The sequence below is a fragment of the Erithacus rubecula genome (genome assembly GCF_903797595.1).
Source record: "Erithacus rubecula genome assembly, chromosome: 1".
NCBI classification, from domain to species: domain Eukaryota; kingdom Metazoa; phylum Chordata; class Aves; order Passeriformes; family Muscicapidae; genus Erithacus; species Erithacus rubecula.
Genome location: NC_136658.1, coordinates 107,838,910 through 107,866,071, shown reverse-complemented (window position 1 = coordinate 107,866,071; position 27,162 = coordinate 107,838,910). Strand labels below are relative to the sequence as shown.

At 50.0% G+C, this 27,162-nt stretch overlaps 1 protein-coding gene across 3 annotated transcripts; it reads right to left on the bottom strand.

Moving 5' to 3' along the window:
- Nucleotides 1–18,956: 18,956 nt before the first annotated feature.
- RSPH1 (radial spoke head component 1) lies at nucleotides 18,957–26,278 on the bottom strand. 3 transcript variants are annotated; one of them, XM_079321152.1, is made up of 9 exons: nucleotides 26,129–26,278; nucleotides 25,027–25,140; nucleotides 24,809–24,914; nucleotides 23,741–23,831; nucleotides 23,370–23,505; nucleotides 22,981–23,064; nucleotides 21,391–21,526; nucleotides 20,867–20,962; nucleotides 18,957–19,139 (listed from the first exon to the last, which is right to left on the bottom strand). In XM_079321152.1, the coding sequence occupies exons 1-9, from the start codon at nucleotides 26,186–26,188 to the stop codon at nucleotides 19,117–19,119; spliced, it is 846 nt and encodes a 281-aa protein (XP_079177278.1). In that variant the 5' UTR covers nucleotides 26,189–26,278; the 3' UTR covers nucleotides 18,957–19,116. The 3 variants fall into 3 exon arrangements, with proteins under 3 accessions (XP_079177278.1, XP_079177280.1, XP_079177279.1); XM_079321154.1 differs by having other exon boundaries at nucleotides 21,391–21,520; XM_079321153.1 differs by having other exon boundaries at nucleotides 21,391–21,535; nucleotides 22,993–23,064.
- Nucleotides 26,279–27,162: the final 884 nt, after the last annotated feature.

Here is a 27,162-nt window from a genome sequence, read left to right as displayed (position 1 = left end):
CCACAGGGCAGCCCCAGCCTCACCCTGCAGAGCCCTGGCTTTGGAGGCTGGGCTGCTGGGGGCACGAGCCACTGGCCACATGGACGCAGCCAAGGAGTTGTGGGCAGTGGCTCCATGTGCAGCTGCACTGGGGGATGAGGGTGTCCCTCGGGCTCTGCCTTGGCCTGGGGCTCTTGCATGGCTTCCCCAGCCACACAGACACTGGATCCTGTTACTGGAAATGGGGCTACAGAGCGGCGAAAGGACACAGTAACATGGCACTTTCTGGCATGCAGCAAGGAAGAGCAAGAAAGAGCAATTCATTGGAGAAAACCATTGCCTTAAATAAGGCACTTGTGAAACACAAAATACAGACAATTCATTGCTGAGAGAAGGAGACACCTCTTGTCCCAGGTTTCTCAATGATCCAGGAGGGGTTTATCTTTTGTAATGATTTTATTTCCCGTATTTACATTAGAGAAAGAGGCTCTAGCTTGGGAAAAAGACCAGCTGGGCCTGAGAAAGCCAGACTGGAAAAATCCTTTCACATTCTCCGTGGGCCTGTAATGGCCACAGGATCCAGCTCAGCCTCAGCACATTTATAGGGGGTGGGAAGCTGAGCAGGGCAAGTGACACTATGGAAGGATGGGGCCATGGAGACGGACCTGAGCAAGTGTGGGAAGTGAAACCACAAGAACCTCATGAGTTTCAACAAAGCCAAGTGCAAGTTGCTGCACCTGGATCAGGGCAGTCCTTGAGCCACAGAATGATCAGGATTGGAAGACACCAGCAAGACCATCCAGTTCCATCATCATCCCAGCACCACCATCACCACCCTAAAGCACATCCCAAAGTGCCACATGCAGCCAGATGGCCGGGCACAGGGCTGGGGACATGCAGGGATGCGCACGTGGGGTGGGTGTGCTGGGCACAAGTGTGAGAGTGCAAGCAGGGGGTGTGTGCAGAGCAGGAGTGTGAGCACAAGTGGGGTGTGCAAGCAGGACACCATGGAGAGTGTCCAAACAGGCAAGGCCCCGTGTCAGAGAGCTGAAGCAGCACTGCAGCGTGGCAGTGTGCAGGGAAGCCCTGGCAGTGTGCAGGGCACTGCCCTGAGCTTTGCATGTCCTGGAGGGGCTGCAATGTCCAGAGCTGCAGTTGGTGAGGCCCCTGAAATCCTCTGGGGAAGGACTGAGGGACAAAGCAAGGGACAAGGCGTCACTGTGGGAGGCTGATCTTGGCCACCCAGCCAGGAGGTCAACACTAAAAACAATTCTTTAAGGAACCATGGGACACCTCCAAATCAGCTGCCCTTGTCCCTGTGGGGAATCCAGCTTGCCAGGTGTGCACTGGAACAGCACACAGCTGCTCCAAACAGCCCCAGCAGGTTCCCCACACACCTGGACGACAACTCTCGCTGCAGGGACTCGGGGAGCCGGCTCGGAGAGGTGTCCTCTGGGATTTGTTGTTTGTTCCCAGAGAGGCTCTGGTGGCTGACGTGGGATTGTTTTGGCCACAGTGAGCGAGCAGCCGAGTTTCAGATCTCTGCTGCTTTGGCTGCGCCCGTCTGGCTCCCGAGATGGGCCAGGCACGGCTGGGCATGGCTGGAAAAGCAGCAGCTCTTAACAATGTGTGCATGGCAAAGCTGCTGTCCCAAAAGGGATTCTTTCACCCCATGTGCAAAAAGACAGTTACCACACAAAATTCAGGTATTTCCTTTATTTACAGTTCTACACAGGAGGAGGTGCTGAGTGGAAATTCCACAAAGCCAGCACAAGGGCTATCAAAACTTTTCCCTCTTTATAACTTTTAACAAATAAAGGCATCCATTTTCATTGACTGCCAGCTATATGATTCTCTTACTAATTTCACATATTATTTCCCTCTAAAACTATTTTAATATTATTCTAGTAGTGGATCTAAACACTTACATATTACATTTTATGTATGTAATACAAAATGTTCATTATTTTATACAATATATAATAAGCAATATATATGGTCAATAAATATAATGTATAGAGCTAATAAAAACAAGATTATATGGAATGTTAAACTGGTATATTGTAATAGTATTATGCTTTTTGCTATTTATTAAAAAGTATTATAATAGTTCCTCTTATAATTAGCCAATATGATTATTCAATTACTCTATAATTAACTGCAATTTATATTTAGCTAATGTGAATATCTTAATATGTTTTTTCTGTTGGATTTGATTCTTTTGCTTCTTATGCAAACCAATGCATAATGTTCTGCCAAATGTCCTTGTGGCTGTCACTTCTGCATCCTGGGTGTCCCCTGAGAGCAGGAGCTCCTTGTGCCCAGGCTTTGTGCCCCTGCCCTTGGCTCTGCCATCCCTGGTGCCTGTGCAGCCCCAAGCCTCAGGCAGGCCATTGTGCCGAGCAGGAGCTGCTGTCGCTGGCAGCTGGAGCCCAAAGGCAGCCCGTGTGACACGGGGCAGGCTCCGGGCCAGCGCTGGCAGCGGGCACTAATTGTCCGGCTGTGGCCTCAGGCAGGGGCAGCAGAAGAGCCCCCGCAGCGCCCGCAGCGCCCGCCTGAAGCGGGACGGGCGTTTCTTGGGGGGAGCCGGCTGCTCCCTGGGGGCCTGGGCTCCTGCCTGGGGAGCTGAGGGGCCTGGGGGGCAGCAGGGGCTCTGTGGGGCAGGGCCCTGCCTCTGTGCCCCTGCTGCCTGCACCTGCTCGGCCAAGGCTGCACAAGCTGCTGCCTTGGCCGAGTCCTGGGGAGCAGCGTCAGGCCCCTGCAGGAGCTCTGGGTACTTGGGGTTCACCCAGAGGGTGTGGATGGTGATGTGGTCCATGTCCTGCTGTGACTCCTCTTCTTCACTGTCATCACTCTCTTCGGTTCTGATGCATGCCCAATCCTCCTGTGACTTCTTTTCATCGCTGCCACCTCTCTCGTGGGACACCTTTGGATATGGCCGCACTTCTCCTCTGGACAGCGCTTGGTCAATGGAACACTCCCATTGGGGAAATATTTTGTTGTCGATGTTTTCCTTGTGGAACAGCTCTTGCAATTCCATGTCCAGCCACTTGCATAGCTCCTGCACTTTCTCGGATTGCCAGTGGTACAGCTCTCGGTGTAATTCCCCTTCTGACAGCTCCTTTTCCATTTTGTGCAGCTCCTGGCCATTCCCATCTTGCTTTTGGGAAGGCTCCGGACACCTCACATATTCCCCAAGGGACAGCTCTTGGTCTCTCTCAAATTCCCCTTTCGACACGTCTTGGCATTTCTCATCTTCCCATTGGGACAGCTCTTGGACACTCTGCTTTCCCCAGTGGGGCACTTCCTGGCCCAAGCAGGGCTCCCATTCTCCCTCCTCCCTGACCAAGTCCCACTCCACAGTCTGTGGCACTGGCAGGTGTGTCCCCCCTACTGCCCCCTGCTCCCCGAGGGCTTCCAGCCACCCAGGGCAGGGGCTGGGGGGACACAAGGGGCTGGGAGGGCAGCAGGGGCTGTGTGGGGCAGGGCCCTGGCTCTGTGCCCCGGCTGTGGGGGAAGGAGGCGACTGCCTTGGCACAGCTGCCAGCCCGGCCCTGGTCCCCAGGCTGCTGCCTCCAGCCCCATGCCAGCTCCCTCTGTCCCCTCTCCCTCCAGGGCTGGCCGTAACCTGGGGCCTCATGCACAGGCCCGGCTGCTCCAGAGCAGAGGGAGAGTTAGGGTTCAGCTCCTCCATGTCCATGGCACAGGGAGAGTTGAAGTTCTGCTGCTCCATCAGCGTCTCCATCATGCTGTGGCACACAGGCTCTCTGGAAGAGAGACAGCGTGAGACAGCGGCTCACCCCAGGGCTCTGTACCACTTAGAGACCCCTTAGGTACCCTTGGATACCCCTGTGTCAGGGCAGGGCTCTGCCATGTCACAAAGGCCTCCATGTCCTGCATCACAGCGGCCCTGGCAGCACGGGCCTGTGTCACAAAGGGCCACACCCGGCATCCCTCCAACAGCCGCCATGGCTAGAACTGGCACAGCTCTGGCCCTGCAGCAGACATGGACTTGGGCACTTTCAGCCCCTGCTGTGCCCAGGCCCCTGTGAGGCTTTGGCCACGCTGCCACAGGGCAGCCCCAGCCTCACCCTGCAGAGCCCTGGCTTTGGAGGCTGGGCTGCTGGGGGCACGAGCCACTGGCCACATGGACGCAGCCAAGGAGTTGTGGGCAGTGGCTCCATGTGCAGCTGCACTGGGGGATGAGGGTGTCCCTCGGGCTCTGCCTTGGCCTGGGGCTCTTGCATGGCTTCCCCAGCCACACAGACACTGGATCCTGTTACTGGAAATGGGGCTACAGAGCGGCGAAAGGACACAGTAACATGGCACTTTCTGGCATGCAGCAAGGAAGAGCAAGAAAGAGCAATTCATTGAAGGAAACCATTGCCTTAAATAAGGCACTTTGTGAAAAATAAAATACAGACAATTCATTGCTCAGAGAAGGAGACACCTCTTGTCCCAGGCTTCACAATGATCCCGGTGGGGTTTATCATTTGTAATGATTTTATTTCCCGTATTTACATTAGAGAAAGAGGCTCTAGCTTGGGAAAAAGACCAGCTGGGCCTGAGAAAGCCAGACTGGAAAAATCCTTTCACATTCTCCGTGGGCCTGTAATGGCCACAGGATCCAGCTCAGCCTCAGCACATTTATAGGGGGTGGGAAGCTGAGCAGGGCAAGTGACACTATGGAAGGATGGGGCCATGGAGACGGACCTGAGCAAGTGTGGGAAGTGAAACCACAAGAACCTCATGAGTTTCAACAAAGCCAAGTGCAAGTTGCTGCACCTGGATTAGGGCAGTCCTTGAGCCACAGAATGATCAGGATTGGAAGACACCAGCAAGACCATCCAGTTCCATCATCATCCCAGCACCACCATCACCACCCTAAAGCACATCCCAAAGTGCCACATGCAGCCAGATGGCCGGGCACAGGGCTGGGGACATGCAGGGATGTGCACGTGGGGTGGGTGTGCTGGGCACAAGTGTGAGAGTGCAAGCAGGGGGTGTGTGCAGAGCAGGAGTGTGAGCACAAGTGGAGTGTGCAAGCAGGACACCATGGAGAGTGTCCAAACAGGCAAGGCCCCGTGTCAGAGAGCTGAAGCAGCACTGCAGCGTGGCAGTGTGCAGGGAAGCCCTGGCAGTGTGCAGGGAAGCCCTGGCAGTGTGCAGGGAAGCCCTGGCAGTGTGCAGGGCACGGCCCTGAGCTTTGCATGTCCTGGAGGGGCTGCAATGTCCAGAGCTGCAGTTGGTGAGGCCCCTGAAAGCCTCTGGGGAAGGACTGAGGGACAAAGCAAGGGACAAGGTGTCACTGTGGGAGGCTGATCTTGGCCACCCAGCCAGGAGGTCAACACTAAAAATGATTCTTTAAGGAACCAAGGGACACCTCCAAATCAGCTGCCCTTGTCCCTGTGGGGAATCCAGCTTGCCAGGTGTGCACTGGGAACAGCACACAGCTGCTCCAAACAGCCCCAGCAGGTTCCCCACACACCTGGACGACAACTCTCGCTGCAGGGACTCGGGGAGCCGGCTCGGAGAGGTGTCCTCTGGGATTTGTTGTTTGTTCCCAGAGAGGCTCTGGTGGCTGACGTGGGATTGTTTTGGCCACAGTGAGCGAGCAGCCGAGTTTCAGATCTCTGCTGCTTTGGCTGCGCCCGTCTGGCTCCCGAGATGGGCCAGGCACAGCTGGGCATGGCTGGAAAAGCAGCAGCTCTTAACAATGTGTGCATGGCAAAGCTGCTGTCCCAAAAGGGATTCCTTCACCCCATGTGCAAAAAGACAGTTACCATACAAAATTCAGGTATTTCCTTTATTTACAGTTCTACACAGGAGGAGGTGCTGAGTGGAAATTCCACAAAGCCAGCACAAGGGCTATCAAAACTTTTCCCTCTTTATAACTTTTAACAAATAAAGGCATCCATTTTCATTGACTGCCAGCTATATGATTCTCTTACTAATTTCACATATTATTTCCCTCTAAAACTATTTTAATATTATTCTAGTAGTGGATCTAAACACTTACATATTACATTTTTATGTATGTAATACAAAAAGTTCATTATTTTATACAATATATAATAAGCAATATATATGGTCAATAAATATAATGTATAGAGCTAATAAAAACAAGATTATATGGAATGTTAAACTGGTATATTGTAATAGTATTATGCTTTTTGCTATTTATTAAAAAGTATTATAATAGTTCCTCTTATAATTAGCCAATATGATTATTCAATTACTCTATAATTAACTGCAATTTATATTTAGCTAATGTGAATATCTTAATATGTTTTTTCTGTTGGATTTGATTCTTTTGCTTCTTATGCAAACCAATGCATAATGTTCTGCCAAATGTCCTTGTGGCTGTCACTTCTGCATCCTGGGTGTCCCCTGAGAGCAGGAGCTCCTTGTGCCCAGGCTTTGTGCCCCTGCCCTTGGCTCTGCCATCCCTGGTGCCTGTGCAGCCCCAAGCCTCAGGCAGGCCATTGTGCCGAGCAGGAGCTGCTGTCGCTGGCAGCTGGAGCCCAAAGGCAGCCCGTGTGACACGGGGCAGGCTCCGGGCCAGCGCTGGCAGCGGGCACTAATTGTCCGGCTGTGGCCTCAGGCAGGGGCAGCAGAAGAGCCCCCGCAGCGCCCGCAGCGCCCGCCTGAAGCGGGACGGGCGTTTCTTGGGGGGAGCCGGCTGCTCCCTGGGGGCCTGGGCTCCTGCCTGGGGAGCTGAGGGGCCTGGGGGGCAGCAGGGGCTCTGTGGGGCAGGGCCCTGCCTCTGTGCCCCTGCTGCCTGCACCTGCTCGGCCAAGGCTGCACAAGCTGCTGCCTTGGCCGAGTCCTGGGGAGCAGCGTCAGGCCCCTGCAGGAGCTCTGGGTACTTGGGGTTCACCCAGATGGTGTGGATGGTGATGTGTTCCATGTCCTGCTGTGGTTCCTCTTCTTCACTGTCAGCACTCTCTTCGGTCCTGATGCATGCCCAATCCTCCTGTGACTCCTTTTCATCGCTGTAACCTCTCTCGTGGGACACCTTTGGATATGGCCGCACTTCTCCTCTGGACAGCTCTTGGTCAAAGGAGCCTTCCCATTGGAGAAATATTTTGTTGTTGATGTTTTCCTCTTGGAACAGCTCTTGCAATTCCATGTCCAGCCACTTGCATAGCTCCTGCACTTTCTCAGATTGCCAGTGGTAGAGCTCTCGGTGTAATTCCCCTTCTGACAGCTCCTCTTCCATTTTGTGCAGCTCCTGGCCATTCCCATCTTGCTTTTGGGAAGGCTCCTGACACCTCACATCTTCCCCAAAGGACAGCTCTTGGACACTATCCTTTCCCCAGTGGGGCACTTCCTGGCCCAAGCAGGGCTCCCACTCTCTCTCCTCCCTGACCAAGTCCCACTCCACAGTCTGTGGCACTGGCAGGTGTGTCCCCCCTACTGCCCCCTGCTCCCTGAGGGCTTCCAGCCACCCAGGGCAGGGGCTGGGGGGACACAAGGGGCTGGGAGGGCAGCAGGGGCTGTGTGGGGCAGGGCCCTGGCTCTGTGCCCCGGCTGTGGGGGAAGGAGGCGACTGCCTTGGCACAGCTGCCAGCCCGGCCCTGGTCCCCAGGCTGCTGCCTCCAGCCCCATGCCAGCTCCCTCTGTCCCCTCTCCCTCCAGGGCTGGCCGTCACCTGGGGCCTCATGCACAGGCCCGGCTGCTCCATGGCAGAGGGAGAGTTGGGGTTCAACTCCTCCATGTCCATGGCAGAGGGGGATTTGTGGTTAGGCTGCTCCATCAGCGTCTCCATCATCCTGTGGCACACAGGCTCTCAGGGGAGCTGCTTCCTCATGAGACAGCGGCTCACCCCAGGGCTCTGTACCCCTTAGATACCCCTTAGGTACCCTTGGATACCCCTGTGTCAGGGCAGGGCTCTGCCATGTCACAAAGGCCTCCATGTCCTGCATCACAGCGGCCCTGGCAGCACGGGCCTGTGTCACAAAGGGCCACACCCAGCATCCCTTTCATGTATATATATATATACCAGATTGTAATTCGTGTTTTGTTTAAATTAAGTCTACAAAATAAAAATAAACGAGCCACAAGTGATGGCCTCAGAACTAGGCCGGACTGATCAGCACCAATCTCCTGGGGAAGCCCAGAAACTCACGGGGGAGCAGCATTTCCCGAAAATCCCATCACCTCCCCCAGGACTGCATTCCCCGACTCTGGTTCCCATAAAGATGAAATCAACCAACTAGAAGCAATACACAACAGACACAAAATCTCGTCAAGGAGCAGGAAGGACTCTGTCTTGTCTGGACACCAGAGCCAAATTTGAAAGAAACAAAGAACTGTCCCGCTCCAGGCGATGAAAAACAGTATAAAAAGGGGGACAACCAAGACGGCAGAGTGAACACCAGGGGAACCCAGTGCGATAGAGACTGGGTAGCATCGTGTGTTCACCCAACTCCGCACCCGGGCCCGGTGTTGTTTTTTTTCTGGTTGTGGCTTTCCAGGACCGTATTTTGGGTTAAGAAAATAAAATCTGCCAATTCAATCTTTCAATTCGGTTTGATTCGTTTATTACCTATAACACCTTCAACAGCCGCCATGGCTGGAACTGGCACAGCTCTGGCCCTGCAGCAGACATGGACTTGGGCACTTTCAGCCCCTGCTGTGCCCAGGCCCCTGTGAGGCTTTGGCCACGCTGCCACAGGGCAGCCCCAGCCTCACCCTGCAGAGCCCTGGCTTTGGAGGCTGGGCTGCTGGGGGCACGAGCCACTGGCCACATGGACGCAGCCAAGGAGTTGTGGGCAGTGGCTCCATGTGCAGCTGCACTGGGGGATGAGGGTGTCCCTCGGGCTCTGCCTTGGCCTGGGGCTCTTGCATGGCTTCCCCCAGCCACACAGACACTGGATCCTGTTACTGGAAATGGGGCTACAGAGCGGCGAAAGGACACAGTAACATGGCACTTTCTGGCATGCAGCAAGGAAGAGCAAGAAAGAGCAATTCATTGGAGAAAACCATTGCCTTAAATAAGGCACTTTGTGAAACACAAAATACAGACAATTCATTGCTGAGAGAAGGAGACACCTCTTGTCCCAGGTTTCTCAATGATCCAGGAGGGGTTTATCTTTTGTAATGATTTTATTTCCCGTATTTACATTAGAGAAAGAGGCTCTAGCTTGGGAAAAAGACCAGCTGGGCCTGAGAAAGCCAGACTGGAAAAATCCTTTCACATTCTCCGTGGGCCTGTAATGGCCACAGGATCCAGCTCAGCCTCAGCACATTTATAGGGGGTGGGAAGCTGAGCAGGGCAAGTGACACTATGGAAGGATGGGGCCATGGAGACGGACCTGAGCAAGTGTGGGAAGTGAAACCACAAGAACCTCATGAGTTTCAACAAAGCCAAGTGCAAGTTGCTGCACCTGGATCAGGGCAGTCCTTGAGCCACAGAATGATCAGGATTGGAAGACACCAGCAAGACCATCCAGTCCATCATCATCCCAGCACCACCATCACCACCCTAAAGCACATCCCAAAGTGCCACATGCAGCCAGATGGCCGGGCACAGGGCTGGGGACATGCAGGGATGCGCACGTGGGGTGGGTGTGCTGGGCACAAGTGTGAGAGTGCAAGCAGGGGGTGTGTGCAGAGCAGGAGTGTGAGCACAAGTGGGGTGTGCAAGCAGGACACCATGGAGAGTGTCCAAACAGGCAAGGCCCCGTGTCAGAGAGCTGAAGCAGCACTGCAGCGTGGCAGTGTGCAGGGAAGCCCTGGCAGTGTGCAGGGAAGCCCTGGCAGTGTGCAGGGCACGGCCCTGAGCTTTGCATGTCCTGGAGGGGCTGCAATGTCCAGAGCTGCAGTTGGTGAGGCCCCTGAAATCCTCTGCGGAAGGACTGAGGGACAAAGCAAGGGACAAGGCGTCACTGTGGGAGGCTGATCTTGGCCACCCAGCCAGGAGGTCAACACTAAAAACAATTCTTTAAGGAACCATGGGACACCTCCAAATCAGCTGCCCTTGTCCCTGTGGGGAATCCAGCTTGCCAGGTGTGCACTGGAAACAGCACACAGCTGCTCCAAACAGCCCCAGCAGGTTCCCCACACACCTGGACGACAACTCTCGCTGCAGGGACTCGGGGAGCCGGCTCGGAGAGGTGTCCTCTGGGATTTGTTGTTTGTTCCCAGAGAGGCTCTGGTGGCTGACGTGGGATTGTTTTGGCCACAGTGAGCGAGCAGCCGAGTTTCAGATCTCTGCTGCTTTGGCTGCGCCCGTCTGGCTCCCGAGATGGGCCAGGCACAGCTGGGCATGGCTGGAAAAGCAGCAGCTCTTAACAATGTGTGCATGGCAAAGCTGCTGTCCCAAAAGGGATTCTTTCACCCCATGTGCAAAAAGACAGTTACCACACAAAATTCAGGTATTTCCTTTATTTACAGTTCTACACAGGAGGAGGTGCTGAGTGGAAATTCCACAAAGCCAGCACAAGGGCTATCAAAACTTTTCCCTCTTTATAACTTTTAACAAATAAAGGCATCCATTTTCATTGACTGCCAGCTATATGATTCTCTTACTAATTTCACATATTATTTCCCTCTAAAACTATTTTAATATTATTCTAGTAGTGGATCTAAACACTTACATATTACATTTTTATGTATGTAATACAAAATGTTCATTATTTTATACAATATATAATAAGCAATATATATGGTCAATAAATATAATGTATAGAGCTAATAAAAACAAGATTATATGGAATGTTAAACTGGTATATTGTAATAGTATTATGCTTTTTGCTATTTATTAAAAAGTATTATAATAGTTCCTCTTATAATTAGCCAATATGATTATTCAATTACTCTATAATTAACTGCAATTTATATTTAGCTAATGTGAATATCTTAATATGTTTTTTCTGTTGGATTTGATTCTTTTGCTTCTTATGCAAACCAATGCATAATGTTCTGCCAAATGTCCTTGTGGCTGTCACTTCTGCATCCTGGGTGTCCCCTGAGAGCAGGAGCTCCTTGTGCCCAGGCTTTGTGCCCCTGCCCTCGGCTCTGCCATCCCTGGTGCCTGTGCAGCCCCAAGCCTCAGGCAGGCCATTGTGCCGAGCAGGAGCTGCTGTCGCTGGCAGCTGGAGCCCAAAGGCAGCCCGTGTGACACGGGGCAGGCTCCGGGCCAGCGCTGGCAGCGGGCACTAATTGTCCGGCTGTGGCCTCAGGCAGGGGCAGCAGAAGAGCCCCCGCAGCGCCCGCAGCGCCCGCCTGAAGCGGGACGGGCGTTTCTTGGGGGGAGCCGGCTGCTCCCTGGGGGCCTGGGCTCCTGCCTGGGAGCTGAGGGGCCTGGGGGGCAGCAGGGGCTCTGTGGGGCAGGGCCCTGCCTCTGTGCCCCTGCTGCCTGCACCTGCTCGGCCAAGGCTGCACAAGCTGCTGCCTTGGCCGAGTCCTGGGGAGCAGCGTCAGGCCCCTGCAGGAGCTCTGGGTACTTGGGGTTCACCCAGAGGGTGTGGATGGTGATGTGGTCCATGTCCTGCTGTGACTCCTCTTCTTCACTGTCATCACTCTCTTGGGTCCCGATGCATGCCCAATCCTCCTGTGACTTCTTTACATCGCTGCCACCTCTCTCGTGGGACACCTTTGGATATGGCCGCACTTCTCCTCTGGACAGCTCTTGGTCAATGGGACACTCCCATTGGGGAAATATTTTGTTGTTGATGTTTTCCTTGTGGAACAGCTCTTGCAATTCCATGTCCAGCCACTTGCATAGCTCCTGCACTTTCTTGGATTGCCAGTGGTACAGCTCTCGGTGTAATTCCCCTTCTGACAGCTCCTTTTCCATTTTGTGCAGCTCCTGGCCATTCCCATCTTGCTTTTGGGAAGGCTCCTGACACCTCACATATTCCCCAAGGGACAGCTCTTGGTCTCTCTCAAATTCCCCTTTCGACACGTCTTGGCATTTCTCATCTTCCCATTGGGACAGCTCTTGGACACTCTGCTTTCCCCACTGGGGCACTTCCTGGCCCAAGCAGGGCTCCCACTCTCCCTCCTCCCTGACCAAGTCCCACTCCACAGTCTGTGGCTCTGGCAGGTGTGTCCCCCCTACTGCCCCCTGCTCCCCGAGGGCTTCCAGCCACCCAGGGCAGGGGCTGGGGGGACACAAGGGGCTGGGAGGGCAGCAGGGGCTGTGTGGGGCAGGGCCCTGGCTCTGTGCCCCGGCTGTGGGGGAAGGAGGCGACTGCCTTGGCACAGCTGCCAGCCCGGCCCTGGTCCCCAGGCTGCTGCCTCCAGCCCCATGCCAGCTCCCTCTGTCCCCTCTCCCTCCAGGGCTGGCCGTCACCTGGGGCCTCATGCACAGGCCCGGCTGCTCCAGAGCAGAGGGAGAGTTGGGGTTCTGCTCCTCCCTGGCCATGACAGAGGGAGAGTTGGGGTTCAGCTCCTCCATGTCCATGGCAGATGAAGAGTTTAGGTTCAGTTCCTCCATGTCCATGGCAGAGGGGGATTTGTGGTTAGGCTGCTCCATGAGCGTCTCCATCGGGCTGTGGCACACAGGCTCTCAGGGGAGCTGCTTCCTCGTCAGACAGCGGCTCACCCCAGGGCTCTGTGCCCCTTAGAGACCCCTTAGGTACCCTTGGATACCCCTGTGTCAGGGCAGGGCTCTGCCATGTCACAAAGGCCTCCATGTCCTGCATCACAGCGGCCCTGGCAGCACGGGCCTGTGTCACAAAGGGCCACACCCGGCATCCCTTTGATATATATATATATATACCGCATTGTAATTCGTGTTTTGTTTAAATTAAGTCTACAAAATAAAAATAAACGAGCCACAAGTGATGGCCTCAGAACTAGGCCGGACTGATCAGCACCAATCTCCTGGGGAAGCCCAGAAACTCACGGGGGAGCAGCATTTCCCGAAAATCCCATCACCTCCCCCAGGACTGCATTCCCCGACTCTGGTTCCCATAAAGATGAAATCAACCACCTAGAAGCAATACACAAGAGACACAAAATCTCGTCAAGGAGCAGGAAGGACTCTGTCTTGTCTGGACACCAGAGCCAAATTTGAAAGAAACAAAGAACTGTCCCGCTCCAGGCGATGAAAAACAGTATAAAAAGGGGGACAACCAAGACGGCAGAGTGAACACCAGGGGAACCCAGTGCGATAGAGGCTGGGTAGCATCGTGTGTTCCCCCAACTTCGCACCCGGGCCCGGTGTTGTTTTTTTTCTGGTTGAGGCTTTCCAGGACCGTATTTTGGGTCACGAAAATAAATTTTGCCAATTTAACCTTTCAATTCGGTTTGATTCGTTTATTACCTATAACACCTCCAACAGCCGCCATGGCTGGAACTGGCACAGCTCTGGCCCTGCAGCAGACATGGACTTGGGCACTTTCAGCCCCTGCTGTGCCCAGGCCCCTGTGAGGCTTTGGCCACGCTGCCACAGGGCAGCCCCAGCCTCACCCTGCAGAGCCCTGGCTTTGGAGGCTGGGCTGCTGGGGGCACGAGCCACTGGCCACATGGACGCAGCCAAGGAGTTGTGGGCAGTGGCTCCATGTGCAGCTGCACTGGGGGATGAGGGTGTCCCTCGGGCTCTGCCTTGGCCTGGGGCTCTTGCATGGCTTCCCCAGCCACACAGACACTGGATCCTGTTACTGGAAATGGGGCTACAGAGCGGCGAAAGGACACAGTAACATGGCACTTTCTGGCATGCAGCAAGGAAGAGCAAGAAAGAGCAATTCATTGAAGAAAACCATTGCCTTAAATAAGGCACTTTGTGAAACACAAAATACAGACAATTCATTGCTGAGAGAAGGAGACACCTCTTGTCCCAGGTTTCTCAATGATCCAGGAGGGGTTTATCTTTTGTAATGATTTTATTTCCCGTATTTACATTAGAGAAAGAGGCTCTAGCTTGGGAAAAAGACCAGCTGGGCCTGAGAAAGCCAGACTGGAAAAATCCTTTCACATTCTCCGTGGGCCTGTAATGGCCACAGGATCCAGCTCAGCCTCAGCACATTTATAGGGGGTGGGAAGCTGAGCAGGGCAAGTGACACTATGGAAGGATGGGGCCATGGAGACGGACCTCAGCAAGTGTGGGAATCGAAACCACAAGAACCTCATGTGGTTCAACAAAGCCAAGTGCAAGTTGCTGCACCTGGATCAGGGCAGTCCTTGAGCCACAGAATGATCAGGATTGGAAGACACCAGCAAGACCATCCAGTTCCATCATCATCCCAGCACCACCATCACCACCCTAAAGCACATCCCAAAGTGCCACATGCAGCCAGATGGCCGGGTACAGGGCTGGGGACATGCAGGGATGTGCACGTGGGGTGGGTGTGCTGGGCACAAGTGTGAGAGTGCAAGCAGGGGGTGTGTGCAGAGCAGGAGTGTGAGCACAAGTGGAGTGTGCAAGCAGGACACCATGGAGAGTGTCCAAACAGGCAAGGCCCCGTGTCAGAGAGCTGAAGCAGCACTGCAGCGTGGCAGTGTGCAGGGAAGCCCTGGCAGTGTGCAGGGAAGCCCTGGCAGTGTGCAGGGCACGGCCCTGAGCTTTGCATGTCCTGGAGGGGCTGCAATGTCCAGAGCTGCAGTTGGTGAGGCCCCTGAAATCCTCTGGGGAAGGACTGAGGGACAAAGCAAGGGACAAGGCGTCACTGTGGGAGGCTGCTCTTGGCCACCCAGCCAGGAGGTCAACACTAAAAACAATTCTTTAAGGAACCATGGGACACCTCCAAATCAGCTGCCCTTGTCCCTGTGGGGAATCCAGCTTGCCAGGTGTGCACTGGGAACAGCACACAGCTGCTCCAAACAGCCCCAGCAGGTTCCCCACACACCTGGACGACAACTCTCGCTGCAGGGACTCGGGGAGCCGGCTCGGAGAGGTGTCCTCTGGGATTTGTTGTTTGTTCCCAGAGAGGCTCTGGTGGCTGACGTGGGATTGTTTTGGCCACAGTGAGCGAGCAGCCGAGTTTCAGATCTCTGCTGCTTTGGCTGCGCCCGTCTGGCTCCCGAGATGGGCCAGGCACAGCTGGGCATGGCTGGAAAAGCAGCAGCTCTTAACAATGTGTGCATGGCAAAGCTGCTGTCCCAAAAGGGATTCCTTCACCCCATGTGCAAAAAGACAGTTACCACACAAAATTCAGGTATTTCCTTTATTTACAGTTCTACACAGGAGGAGGTGCTGAGTGGAAATTCCACAAAGCCAGCACAAGGGCTATCAAAACTTTTCCCTCTTTATAACTTTTAACAAATAAAGGCATCCATTTTCATTGACTGCCAGCTATATGATTCTCTTACTAATTTCACATATTATTTCCCTCTAAAACTATTTTAATATTATTCTAGTAGTGGATCTAAACACTTACATATTACATTTTTATGTATGTAATACAAAAAGTTCATTATTTTATACAATATATAATAAGCAATATATATGGTCAATAAATATAATGTATAGAGCTAATAAAAACAAGATTATATGGAATGTTAAACTGGTATATTGTAATAGTATTATGCTTTTTGCTATTTATTAAAAAGTATTATAATAGTTCCTCTTATAATTAGCCAATATGATTATTCAATTACTCTATAATTAACTGCAATTTATATTTAGCTAATGTGAATATCTTAATATGTTTTTTCTGTTGGATTTGATTCTTTTGCTTCTTATGCAAACCAATGCATAATGTTCTGCCAAATGTCCTTGTGGCTGTCACTTCTGCATCCTGGGTGTCCCCTGAGAGCAGGAGCTCCTTGTGCCCAGGCCTTTGTGCCCCTGCCCTTGGCTCTGCCATCCCTGGTGCCTGTGCAGCCCCAAGCCTCAGGCAGGCCATTGTGCCGAGCAGGAGCTGCTGTCGCTGGCAGCTGGAGCCCAAAGGCAGCCCGTGTGACACGGGGCAGGCTCCGGGCCAGCGCTGGCAGCGGGCACTAATTGTCCGGCTGTGGCCTCAGGCAGGGGCAGCAGAAGAGCCCCCGCAGCGCCCGCAGCGCCCGCCTGAAGCGGGACGGGCGTTTCTTGGGGGGAGCCGGCTGCTCCCTGGGGGCCTGGGCTCCTGCCTGGGGAGCTGAGGGGCCTGGGGGGCAGCAGGGGCTCTGTGGGGCAGGGCCCTGCCTCTGTGCCCCTGCTGCCTGCACCTGCTCGGCCAAGGCTGCACAAGCTGCTGCCTTGGCCGAGTCCTGGGGAGCAGCATCAGGCCCCTGCAGGAGCTCTGGGTACTTGGGGTTCACCCAGATGGTGTGGATGGTGATGTGGTCCATGTCCTGCTGTGACTCCTCTTCTTCACTGTCATCACTCTCTTGGGTCCTGATGCATGCCCAATCCTCCTGTGACTTCTTTACATCACTGCCACCTCTCTCTTGGGACACCTTTGGATATGGCCGCACTTCTCCTCTGGACAGCTCTTGGTCAAAGGAGCCTTCCCATTGGGGAAATATTTTGTTGTTGATGTTTTCCTCTTGGAACAGCTCTTGCATTTCCATGTCCAGCCACTTGCATAGCTCCTGCACTTTCTCAGATTGCCAGTGGTACAGCTCTCGGTGTAATTCCCCTTCTGACAGCTCCTCTTCCATTTTGTGCAGCTCCTGGCCATTCCCATCTTGCTTTTGGGAAGGCTCCTGACACCTCACATCTTCCCCAAAGGACAGCTCTTGGACACTATCCTTTCCCCACTGGGGCACTTCCTGGCCCAAGCAGGGCTCCCACTCTCGCTCCTCCCTGACCAAGTCCCACTCCACAGTCTGTGGCACTGGAAGGTGTGTCCCCCCTACTGCCCCCTGCTCCCCGAGGGCTTCCAGCCACCCAGGGCAGGGGCTGGGGGGACACAAGGGGCTGGGAGGGCAGCAGGGGCTGTGTGGGGCAGGGCCCTGGCTCTGTGCCCCGGCTGTGGGGGAAGGAGGCGACTGCCTTGGCACAGCTGCCAGCCCGGCCCTGGTCCCCAGGCTGCTGCCTCCAGCCCCATGCCAGCTCCCTCTGTCCCCTCTCCCTCCAGGGCTGGCCGTCACCTGGGGCCTCATGCACAGGCCTGGCTGCTCCATGGCAGAGGGAGAGTTGGGGTTCAGCTCCTCCATGTCCATGGCAGAGGTGGATTTGTGGTTAGGCTGCTCCATGAGCGTCTCCATCATCCTGTGGCACACAGGCTCTCAGGGGAGCTGCTTCCTCATGAGACAGCGGCTCACCCCAGGGCTCTGTACCCCTTAGAGACCCCTTAGGTACCCTTGGATACCCCTGTGTCAGGGCAGGGCTCTGCCATGTCACAAAGGCCTCCATGTCCTGCATCACAGCGGCCCTGGCAGCACGGGCCTGTGTCACAAAGGGCCACACCCGGCATCCCTTTCATGTATATATATATATACCGGATTGTAATTCGTGTTTTGTTTAAATTAAGTCTACAAAATAAAAATAAACGAGCTACAAGTGATGGCCTCAGAACTAGGCCGGACTGATCAGCACCAATCTCCTGGGGAAGCCCAGAAACTCACGGGGGAGCAGCATTTCCCGAAAATCCCATCACCTCCCCCAGGACTGCATTCCCCGACTCCGGTTCCCATAAAGATGAAATCAACCACCTAGAAGCAATACACAACAGACACAAAATCTCGTCAAGGAGCAGGAAGGACTCTGTCTTGTCTGGACACCAGAGCCAAATTTGAAAGAAACAAAGAACTGTCCCACTCCAGGCGATGAAAAACAGTATAAAAAGGGGGACAACCAAGACGGCAGAGTGAACACCAGGGGAACCCAGTGCGATAGAGGCTGGGTAGCATCGTGTGTTCCCCCAACTCCGCACCCGGGCCCGGTGTTGTTTTTTTTCTGGTTGTGGCTTTCCAGGACCGTATTTTGGGTTAAGAAAATAAAATCTGCCAATTCAACCTTTCAATTCGGTTTGATTCGTTTATTACCTATAACACCTTCAACAGCCGCCATGGCTGGAACTGGCACAGCTCTGGCCCTGCAGCAGACATGGACTTGGGCACTTTCAGCCCCTGCTGTGCCCAGGCCCCTGTGAGGCTTTGGCCACGCTGCCACAGGGCAGCCCCAGCCTCACCCTGCAGAGCCCTGGCTTTGGAGGCTGGGCTGCTGGGGGCACGAGCCACTGGCCACATGGACGCAGCCAAGGAGTGTGGGCAGTGGCTCCATGTGCAGCTGCACTGGGGGATGAGGGTGTCCCTCGGGCTCTGCCTTGGCCTGGGGCTCTTGCATGGCTTCCCCAGCCACACAGACACTGGATCCTGTTACTGGAAATGGGGCTACAGAGCGGCGAAAGGACACAGTAACATGGCACTTTCTGGCATGCAGCAAGGAAGAGCAAGGAAGAGCAATTCATTGAAGGAAACCATTGCCTTAAATAAGGCACTTTGTGAAACACAAAATACAGACAATTCATTGCTGAGAGAAGGAGACACCTCTTGTCCCAGGCTTCGCAATGATCCAGGAGGTGTTTATCTTTTGGAATGATTTATTTTCTCATGTTTAAAATATAGAAAGAGGCTCTAGCTTGGGAAAAAGACCAGCTGGGCCTGAGAAAGCCAGACTGGAAAAATCCTTTCACATTCTCCCTGGGCCTGTAACGGCCACAGGATCCAGCTCAGCCTCAGCACATTTATAGGGGGTGGGAAGTTGAGCAGGGCAAGTGACACTATGGAAGGATGGGGCCATGCAGAACGACCTGAGCAAGGAAGATTTAGGGCAACAGCTAGAGCTTGTGGATATGCAAGGACAATAGCAAAACAAACATAGGCCTGGAATGGTGCCCCTAGTGACAGGGAAATTGGAGAGAACTTGGAAGTCCGTTGCTGCCTCTATCTTCACCAGCAAGTCTCTGTGCCCCAGAGGCAGAGGTCAAAGAAGATAGTAACTACCAGTAGTAAAAGATGAAGTTGTGAGAACACAGCTTCATGGCTTCATGAATCCAGAATAATTCCACATTGAATCTGATACCTCATAACTGGCTACATGGAATAAAGGAAGTTGCTGTGAGACTCTGAGATTAGAAAAGGCCCAAAGATACATATTCCAGATAGAACACTGACAGAAATGTTTATTCAAAGCATCTGAACACACTCTTTTACAAATAAAAATATTGCAAGCTTACCACACTAAATCATCTACTTTGAAATTTCATTTTTGGGGGTCTTTTCCTTCAGTTGTACCCAGTTCCTGTTTCCTCTGGTTCATCCTCCTAAATCAGTAGTTTCTGTGGAGTAGAAGGAAAGACAGAGCATAGAGATGCATTTTATTATAGAACACTGGAAACTAATCCCAGTAATCTAAAATATAACTCTAGGACTCTGCTGTACACTTCAGTCCACCTCATTTTCAATGCCAAATTCAGTTGAAGTAGTTTACAGTGTTTGACAGCCCATATGTAACTCTGAACAGCCAAAGAATGTCTTCTGGTTAGATGATATCATAAGGAATGATAACAAGAAAGAGGGAATTTCTGTGTGGAAAAAGAACAGTGGTAAAGGGGCAGGGAATACCAGGCTACAAAGAAAACAGATTTTGTTGTATCTGCTCTTCACAGGATAAAGATTTTCTTCAAATCATTCCCTCTTCCAATAACTTAATCTTGTTAAACATAAAGAAAAGGGGAACAATATGTTGTCTCATCAATTATGGATGTAGACCTATGCTAAAAAAATGTTTAAAATAATCCAGCTCCTTGATTCTGGAGATAAAGAGTTCAAGGGAACTTTGAAAACATCTATCACTTTGCTGTGTTTTCAGGCATTGGCATTTGCCTCTGTGCCATATCTGACAGAGACCTGGCCTCATTTGTTCTCAGAAACACCTTAGAAAAGCCACTGGGAAAACCAAAACTGTTTTGTTGTGGTGGGCCAGAAAATTTACTAGAATCAAGTTCACTTCAAATGGTTATTTGAGTCCAAGGGACTGTGAGACAAAGCAGGCTGAATGCACTTTTGCTAGATTCAAAGTAGAGCTACAATCTGCTGAGATTTCTGCTGGATTTGACCTAAGCCAGAAGATCCTGTAAGATGTCACTCCTACATACCAGGTCAGCCAGATGCTTGTTCTGCCCTGAAGCTGGAGAGCACCTTCAGAGGTGAAAATGAAAAGGAAATAAACTGAAAACTACAAGAGCTGACCTAAATGTTTGGTGTATACCTCCAGGCATTTTCAAATGATTTAAGAGATTTTCCTAATCCCTAAAGACAGAGGTTGGCTTAGATTTATTGTAAAATGGACTGATTACAAATGGATACATTTATATATTTATATATTTATATATTTTCATATCAGATAGGCAAGCTTGTAAATTTTAAGAATAAATACAAAGAACACAATTAGTTGAAGGCTTATAAGCTAAATATGAGTAAACATGAGTATCCATTTTGCTTCTTGTAATTGTGTATTTAAAACAGGTTTCTGAACTGCCTGGAAGAAAACCTGAGCACCTGAATTTCAAATCTCCTTGGTTTGTAGGGGAAACAAACCAACCAGAGACTATCCAAACCAGAATGTATAACAACACCTAAAATTTGTTTATTCACATTTGTTTTGCCTGCTTTTGAACTACAATTGAGAGAATTAAGAATACACAGTTGCATTCATGAGAGGAAAATTAAGAGCTCAAAACTCCCTGAACTTTTCAGGATCTGACACATTTTCTCTCATTTTTGTTTAAAAAAGAAAAAAAAAAAAAAAAAAAACCCAGTTTTACAAATACAGCTCTGGAAGTGCTGACAAGTACATATGCACAGAAGTGTCACTTTTAATTTGTTCTGTTGCAGTATATGCATTTAACTTCTCACAGTTTTCCTCTCCAGAGCACTGCCCTCCTTATGAAAGGCAGAGATTCCCATGGTCTCCCAGCAGCAGCATGGCTTCAGCTGACTGACATCCACAATTTCAAACCCTCTCTGCTAATTAAAGAATGAGCACACATGCCCCATTTCTCACCTTCCTCCTCCTGACTTTGATTTACTTCTTCCTCTTCTCTTTCCTCATCTTCCTCTCCTGCAGTGCTTGCTGGGTGACTCCCATCCTCCTCAGTGACTGGAATATAAGAAACTAGAAATACCAAAGAAAACAAATTTTACAAATTTGCATTTATCCTTTGTTTTCATGTAATAGCTCCTAACTCCTACTGAAGGCTGGTTGTTCACATGAGAAATCTCACAAAATCTTCTGTTTATAATCAGGTTTGTATAATAAGCCATGACACAGAGTAAAATAACTCACAGGCTTCCCAAGACAGTTGTATCTCATGTTATGTGAAATAAAATAGATACATACATATCATGTAGTTTATTAATGGACTTGGAAATTCCAAACATTCACTACATGGAAAATCATAGGAAAAAAAAAACAAAACCCCTCTCACATCACTTAATATTAAACCTGTAAAACAAAGGTCACCATGATCAAAGCATGGAGTTTCCACATGTTTCCAGAACAAATCCATAATTTATGAAATTCTCTACCTGCTGCCTCTGCTGTTTCTCTGGGGCCTAGCAGCTCCTCATCCTGGGGAGACCAAGGTGTTAATTTGGTAATTTCTGATGCCTTCCATATTGGTTCAAGAGATAATGGCTGTTCCTCCTCTTCTTCCTCCTCCTCCTCTTTTTCCTAGAAGAGAATTCATGAAATCCAGTATCTCATCCTACAAACAGATGATGGGATGGATTAGTCTACTAAAACCTTCTTATCTGGGATCAAAATGGAAATGACCTTAAAAATATTTACAGGTGGAGGAACTTCAGCAGCTGCAAGCCTTGTACAAGAACTACACTTTGAACCCTGATAAAGTCAGTTGGCTATTACTGCTGATTGATATCTTATTCTCTGTCTGGTAGATGCTGCACTGTCTCACAGAAACAGACTGATAAAACAGCTGTTTCTGCCTCAATCTTTGCCTAGGGGGGACATTTGAAAGGATCTAGGAAGAAGTAAGGTTGTGCACAGAGCTTGTAGTCTTGAAATGTGAAAATATTTTTAAAATTAAAAAAAAACACGTTTTTTTTCTACAAATATGAGTCAATAATTGAATAATTGTCTGTACTTTTAACTGATTTCTTATCTCTTTTTTAATGGGATTTGTTCTGTAATTTCTTCAACGAAAGCAAAAGGGCAAAATTAAATCTTACTTTAGTGACAGCACTGTCCCTTGCTCTAAAAACTCAGAATTCCCAACAGAACTAAGGAAACACACATTACTCTGGATACTCCTATGAATCTGATATTAATTTGAGGATCTCTTGCTTATAGCCAGAAAAAAACCAAAACAGTCTCCAAGCTTTGTAAATCTCTATCACAATTGATAGGATTTTGATGATTATTATTTTATCCTTCAGCAATGATTGCTGCATCACAGAGTTTGTAACAGGAACTAATGTGTCAGACAACAGAGGTAGCAAACTCTAAGCTATAATGTGGCAATTTTTCTTGAAATCAAATAGCAATATTAAAATATATTTCTTACTTCTGTAGCTATTTTTGCACTCTATGAAACAGAAACATTTCAAAGCATTCACACATAGATAAGGGAAAACAGACTTTGATCCCAACCACTCCCTACAATTATTAGAAGCCATGAATATTAAGCTCCTAACATGACCAGAACAACAATAGGACATATTTCCCAAACATGACTCTGCTGGAAATTACCATTTGTATGCATAGCACCAAGCAGTTCAGAAATACAAAAAATATTGCTCATTGTTATCTGGTGTTCAGTAGAGGCTAAATGTGCATACAAATGTATCTATATTCCTCTGTGATTTGAAGCTTCAAAGGTTTTGGGAGGGTCCTGATCCTTTTTAAGCAGAAAAGATTAATGTCTGCAAGCAGTGCAAAATCACACCTTGTACTTTTCAAAGCTTACACAGTAGAGAACATTAAAAAAAAAAAAAAAAAACAAAATGAAACCTCATTTAGTTTTTAAGAATGCATGACCTTCCACTCTTTTTGACTCCTAAGATCTACTTTAACATCACTGTCTGTAAGGCATTTTATATATTCCTCACCAATAGATTTGATTTACTGAGTCCTCTGATACTCACTATAGCTTGCACTATTTCTTTTACCTGCACTGGTTGTTGGTATTCACCATGCTGCTCACATCCAATATCAAAGATGAATTTGCCATGACCTAAGGGCTGCATAAAAACACAAAAACATCAGGAGAACCAAACAGTTAATCCATTCTGAGCACAGAAATGTAAAACATCCTTTACTAAATTTCCATACAATAGTCAGTAACACTGCAGTTTGAAAGCAATGTTGCAAAGAAACCTGGCATTGTGTCCCACAGAATAATTAAGTTTCATGTGTTACACTTATGGTACAGGAAATACTGCATAAGATCAGAAGCCTAACTTCTTATTTTAAGTGGAAATAGATCATATTAAGGCAATTCCATGCTAACTGTTCAGATGAATAGAAAGCATTCCTGCACACTTACCTTTCCATTGAGAAACCTGCCCTTAAATCTGTGATTTGAGTGGATAAGTTCAGCTGGTCCATCCTGGATTCCATTTACCCAACAACCAACATACTTAGATCCTGTGTCTTTATAGACATATGTGCCTTGCCCATGCCTAGGGAGGAGATAATAAATTTGTTTTATACCAGTGAATATTAAGAATTTAGGCTGTTGTTATAATTAAGGTATTAAAACTGTATTAATTAAGCAGCCAAAACTACTCAAGCTGGACTAAATTGCCAAGGTCACCCCTGGATTTTATTTGCTGCAGTCAGACATGCTCTGAAAATAATATTTGCATTTTAATGCCATTGGGTGACTTGAAACATCCCTGTGAGAACAAAACAAACCTCTTGTTGTTAGCCCATTCTCCAGTATAGGTGTCTCCATTTGCATACAGATATTCTCCATAGCCTTGTTTCTGGTCATGCACCCATTCTCCTTCAAGGACAAAAGGATAAAAACAGTGTGAGATCTGGTTTATTTCATTGTGTGATACAGTCGCCAGTTTGTAAATTATCAAGCAAGTATTAGAGAAGGAAAGGGCAATTATGGCACTGCTGGGATTCCTCACTATTCCTTACACCACTCCTTACTCTAAAAGAGAGTCCTTTGCTCTGTATTTCATCACAGTCTGTTCCTCTCCACATGTATTTATGCTGCTGCCTGACCTCCCTTTCCATTTTTCCATAATTATCTGTCTCCATTATCACTCTTTCTTACCATTATGAACATATAACAACCCAATCCAATCTTTAAATTGGGTAATGTATTACAGTTACATTAGATAATGTGACGTTTCCACACAAATTTTAAGAGGAGCTACTTTGACTCAATTGCTGAAGTTGTCCTATCTGTATTGGTGCACATTTATTCAGAAGGATGCTAGATGGTTTGTATCTTAATTATTCTTCTAATCAAACTTAAAAGAAATTAAAAAAAAATAATAAAATCTCCATGCATATGTTCCTACAAGGCAAGATTGGCTCTTTTTACTCTCAACTTTTAGCCTTCACAATGTGAATGTCTTTTCTTTCCTAGCTTAGAAATGAGGGGGAAAATCTTGTCCTTTGAAACTTTACTGATAGATTCTGATTGTTTCAGGTACTTTCCAGCAAGCAGGGAAACTCTGAATTTCAACTTCTTCAAACTTCAGGTGTCCCAATCCCTAAATAAGGTCTGTAATAAGCAGCCTATATTTTTAACAATAGACCTAATAAGTGTCCATAAATAAACTCCAAGTTTCTCAGAACTATTACTAAAAAGGGAATAAGAGGAAGGATTTTGTAGCAATATATCTTAGAAAATGTATCTTCTTAAAATAAGACATTCTCCAATTCACTCTCTCTTTTCATTTGTGGGGGAAGGAATGTATCCTTTTGGCTACAGTAATTCTTGCAAGTGTATTCAGCATTTACCTGCATACTTTGATCCATCTGGGTAAAAAAAGACACCCTTGCCATGCTTTTCATTTCGAAGGTAATTCCCGGTGTAGAGAGCACCGTTTTTAAACCTGTAGGTCCCCTGAAACACATTTGGTACAGATGAAATACCCATCAGTTCTCACCCTTGTTTCAATACAGAGCCAAAATAACTTAACTGCAGAAGCAGAACACAACCAGGCTCGGTGTCTTACATATCCATTCCTGAAACCACACTCGTATTCCCCTTCGTAGGTGTCACCATTGGGCAGCCGTGCCTTCCCAAATCCATGGCGCTGCCCTTCGGAATTGCGATCGCCTTCGTACTCCTGACAAACATGGAGGGAACGTGGTTAAAGGACTGGGGCTGGCAGAACCCAACCTCATCACAGAGGGAAACAGGTGTTTGGGGAGAGCTGCTCCAGCTCGCTTCAGTCAGAGCCTGTGTGTTGGGTTCATGTGCCCAGAAATGTGTATTCTATCACCATCTACTGAAGCTGGGTGGGGTAGTGATTTCCTTATCTCTGTGGCATATATTAAATGCTAATGGGCCATCTTTAAGACAAGGTGAAGCAACTATCTTTATCTTTCCTACAACCCATCCTCCCTCCAGGAAGATATCATTTGCTGATGGCCCATTAAATCCCACTGTATCACTGATAAAATTACATCATCCCACTGGGAGATGCTCCACCCAGGGGGAGGAACCAAGCCTTTCCTACCTAGATAAAGAAATGAGATTTTGAACAGCAAGTTATCCATCTTTCCACTGGATTCCAGAGGAAAGCCAGACCTTTTCATATCATCTCTGGACCTTCAGAGGAAAACTGCACCTTCTCCAGGAGCACTGCTCCAGCTGAGCCACATCTGCCCCTGCAGGAGGATGCAGCCACCATTGAATGGGACTGTGCCACCACCCTGACTGACTGACGGGTGTCAGCTTGGATTCTGACTCTGGCAGGATTGGGATTGTTCTTTGTAATACTGTATTTCTACTTTAATTTTCCTAGTAAAGAACTGTTATTCCTAATTCCCACATCTTTGCCTGACAGCCCCTTAATTTCACCCTCAGGCTTCGTGGCACACAACTTTAAAGTGCGGATGCGTTGTTTTTAGAGGCCGGGCAGGTGGCGCCTGGAATGCCGGAATGCCACACCGCACTGCCGAGACCCCCGAGCCCGCGGGGCTGCCCCTCGGGCGTCTGCCCGGCCCGCCCAGGGAAATCAGCGCCTCCTCCCCGTAATGTTCCCTTTCCTCCCCGGGAATATTCCCTTTCCTTCCCCGCTGCCCTCCCGCTCCTCCCGGGCCCCCGCGGACCCCGATATCTTCCACGGCCTCCCCGGACTCCTCGGCATCATCGGAGCCCAGATCCGACATGGCCGCGGCGTCGCCGTCGCTGTGACAACCGAGCGAACGCGGCGGGGCCGGGGCCGGGGCCGGGGCCGGGCTCGAGCCCGGAGGAGCCGCCCCTCAATGAAACCCGAGCCCGGAGGAGCCGCCCCTCAATGAAACCCGAGCCCGGAGGAGCCGCCCCTCAATGGAGCCCGGTCCCGGAGGAGCCGCCCCTCAATGGAGCCCGGTCCCGGAGGAGCCGCCCCTCAATGGAGCCCGGTCCCGGAGGAGCCGCCCCTCAATGGAGCCCGGTCCCGGAGGAGCCGCCCCTCAGCGGGGCCCGAGCCCGGAGGAGCCGCCCCTCAGCGGGGCCCGAGCTCGGAGGAGCCGCCCCTCAATGAAACCCGAGCCCGGCGGGGCCGCCCCTCAATGGAGCCCGAACCCGGCGGGGCCGCCCCTCAGCGGAGCCCGAGCTCGGACCCCGCCCAGACACCTCAACACCGAGCACGAGGAGCTAAAAATAAACTCTCCAACTTGTTTGTTAGAAAGTCGGTGTGATAATTGTTCAAAGACTCGTGTTAATCATAAAAGTAATGAGGTTTGTATAAACCAGAATACTTAAGTCTGGTTATCTATGAGGCTTGACAAATTGTCTAGAGGCTCAGCTCGTCTGACCATCACTGCTTACCTGGCAGAATTATGTCTACAAAAGAAACAACAATTATTGATGGCTACAAGGAAACCATGCTATAAAAGGGAGCTGCAAACCAAAGCTGGGTGGAGCACGGAGTGGGCTGTGATGCCTCCCCAGCGCTGCTTGCTCTGTCTATATAAAATAAAGCAATCTAAATTTTGCTGAATATCGAGACTTTTGTTTCTCATTTAGAACAGTCGGCATTAATGATTCAGCTTTGAAGGAACACGGGGATGGCCCCCCACAACAACATGCATGTCAGTCATCAAAGAGCTCACCTATTTATACCTGCAGGCAAAGAGATTCGTGTTCATTGGCTTATAAT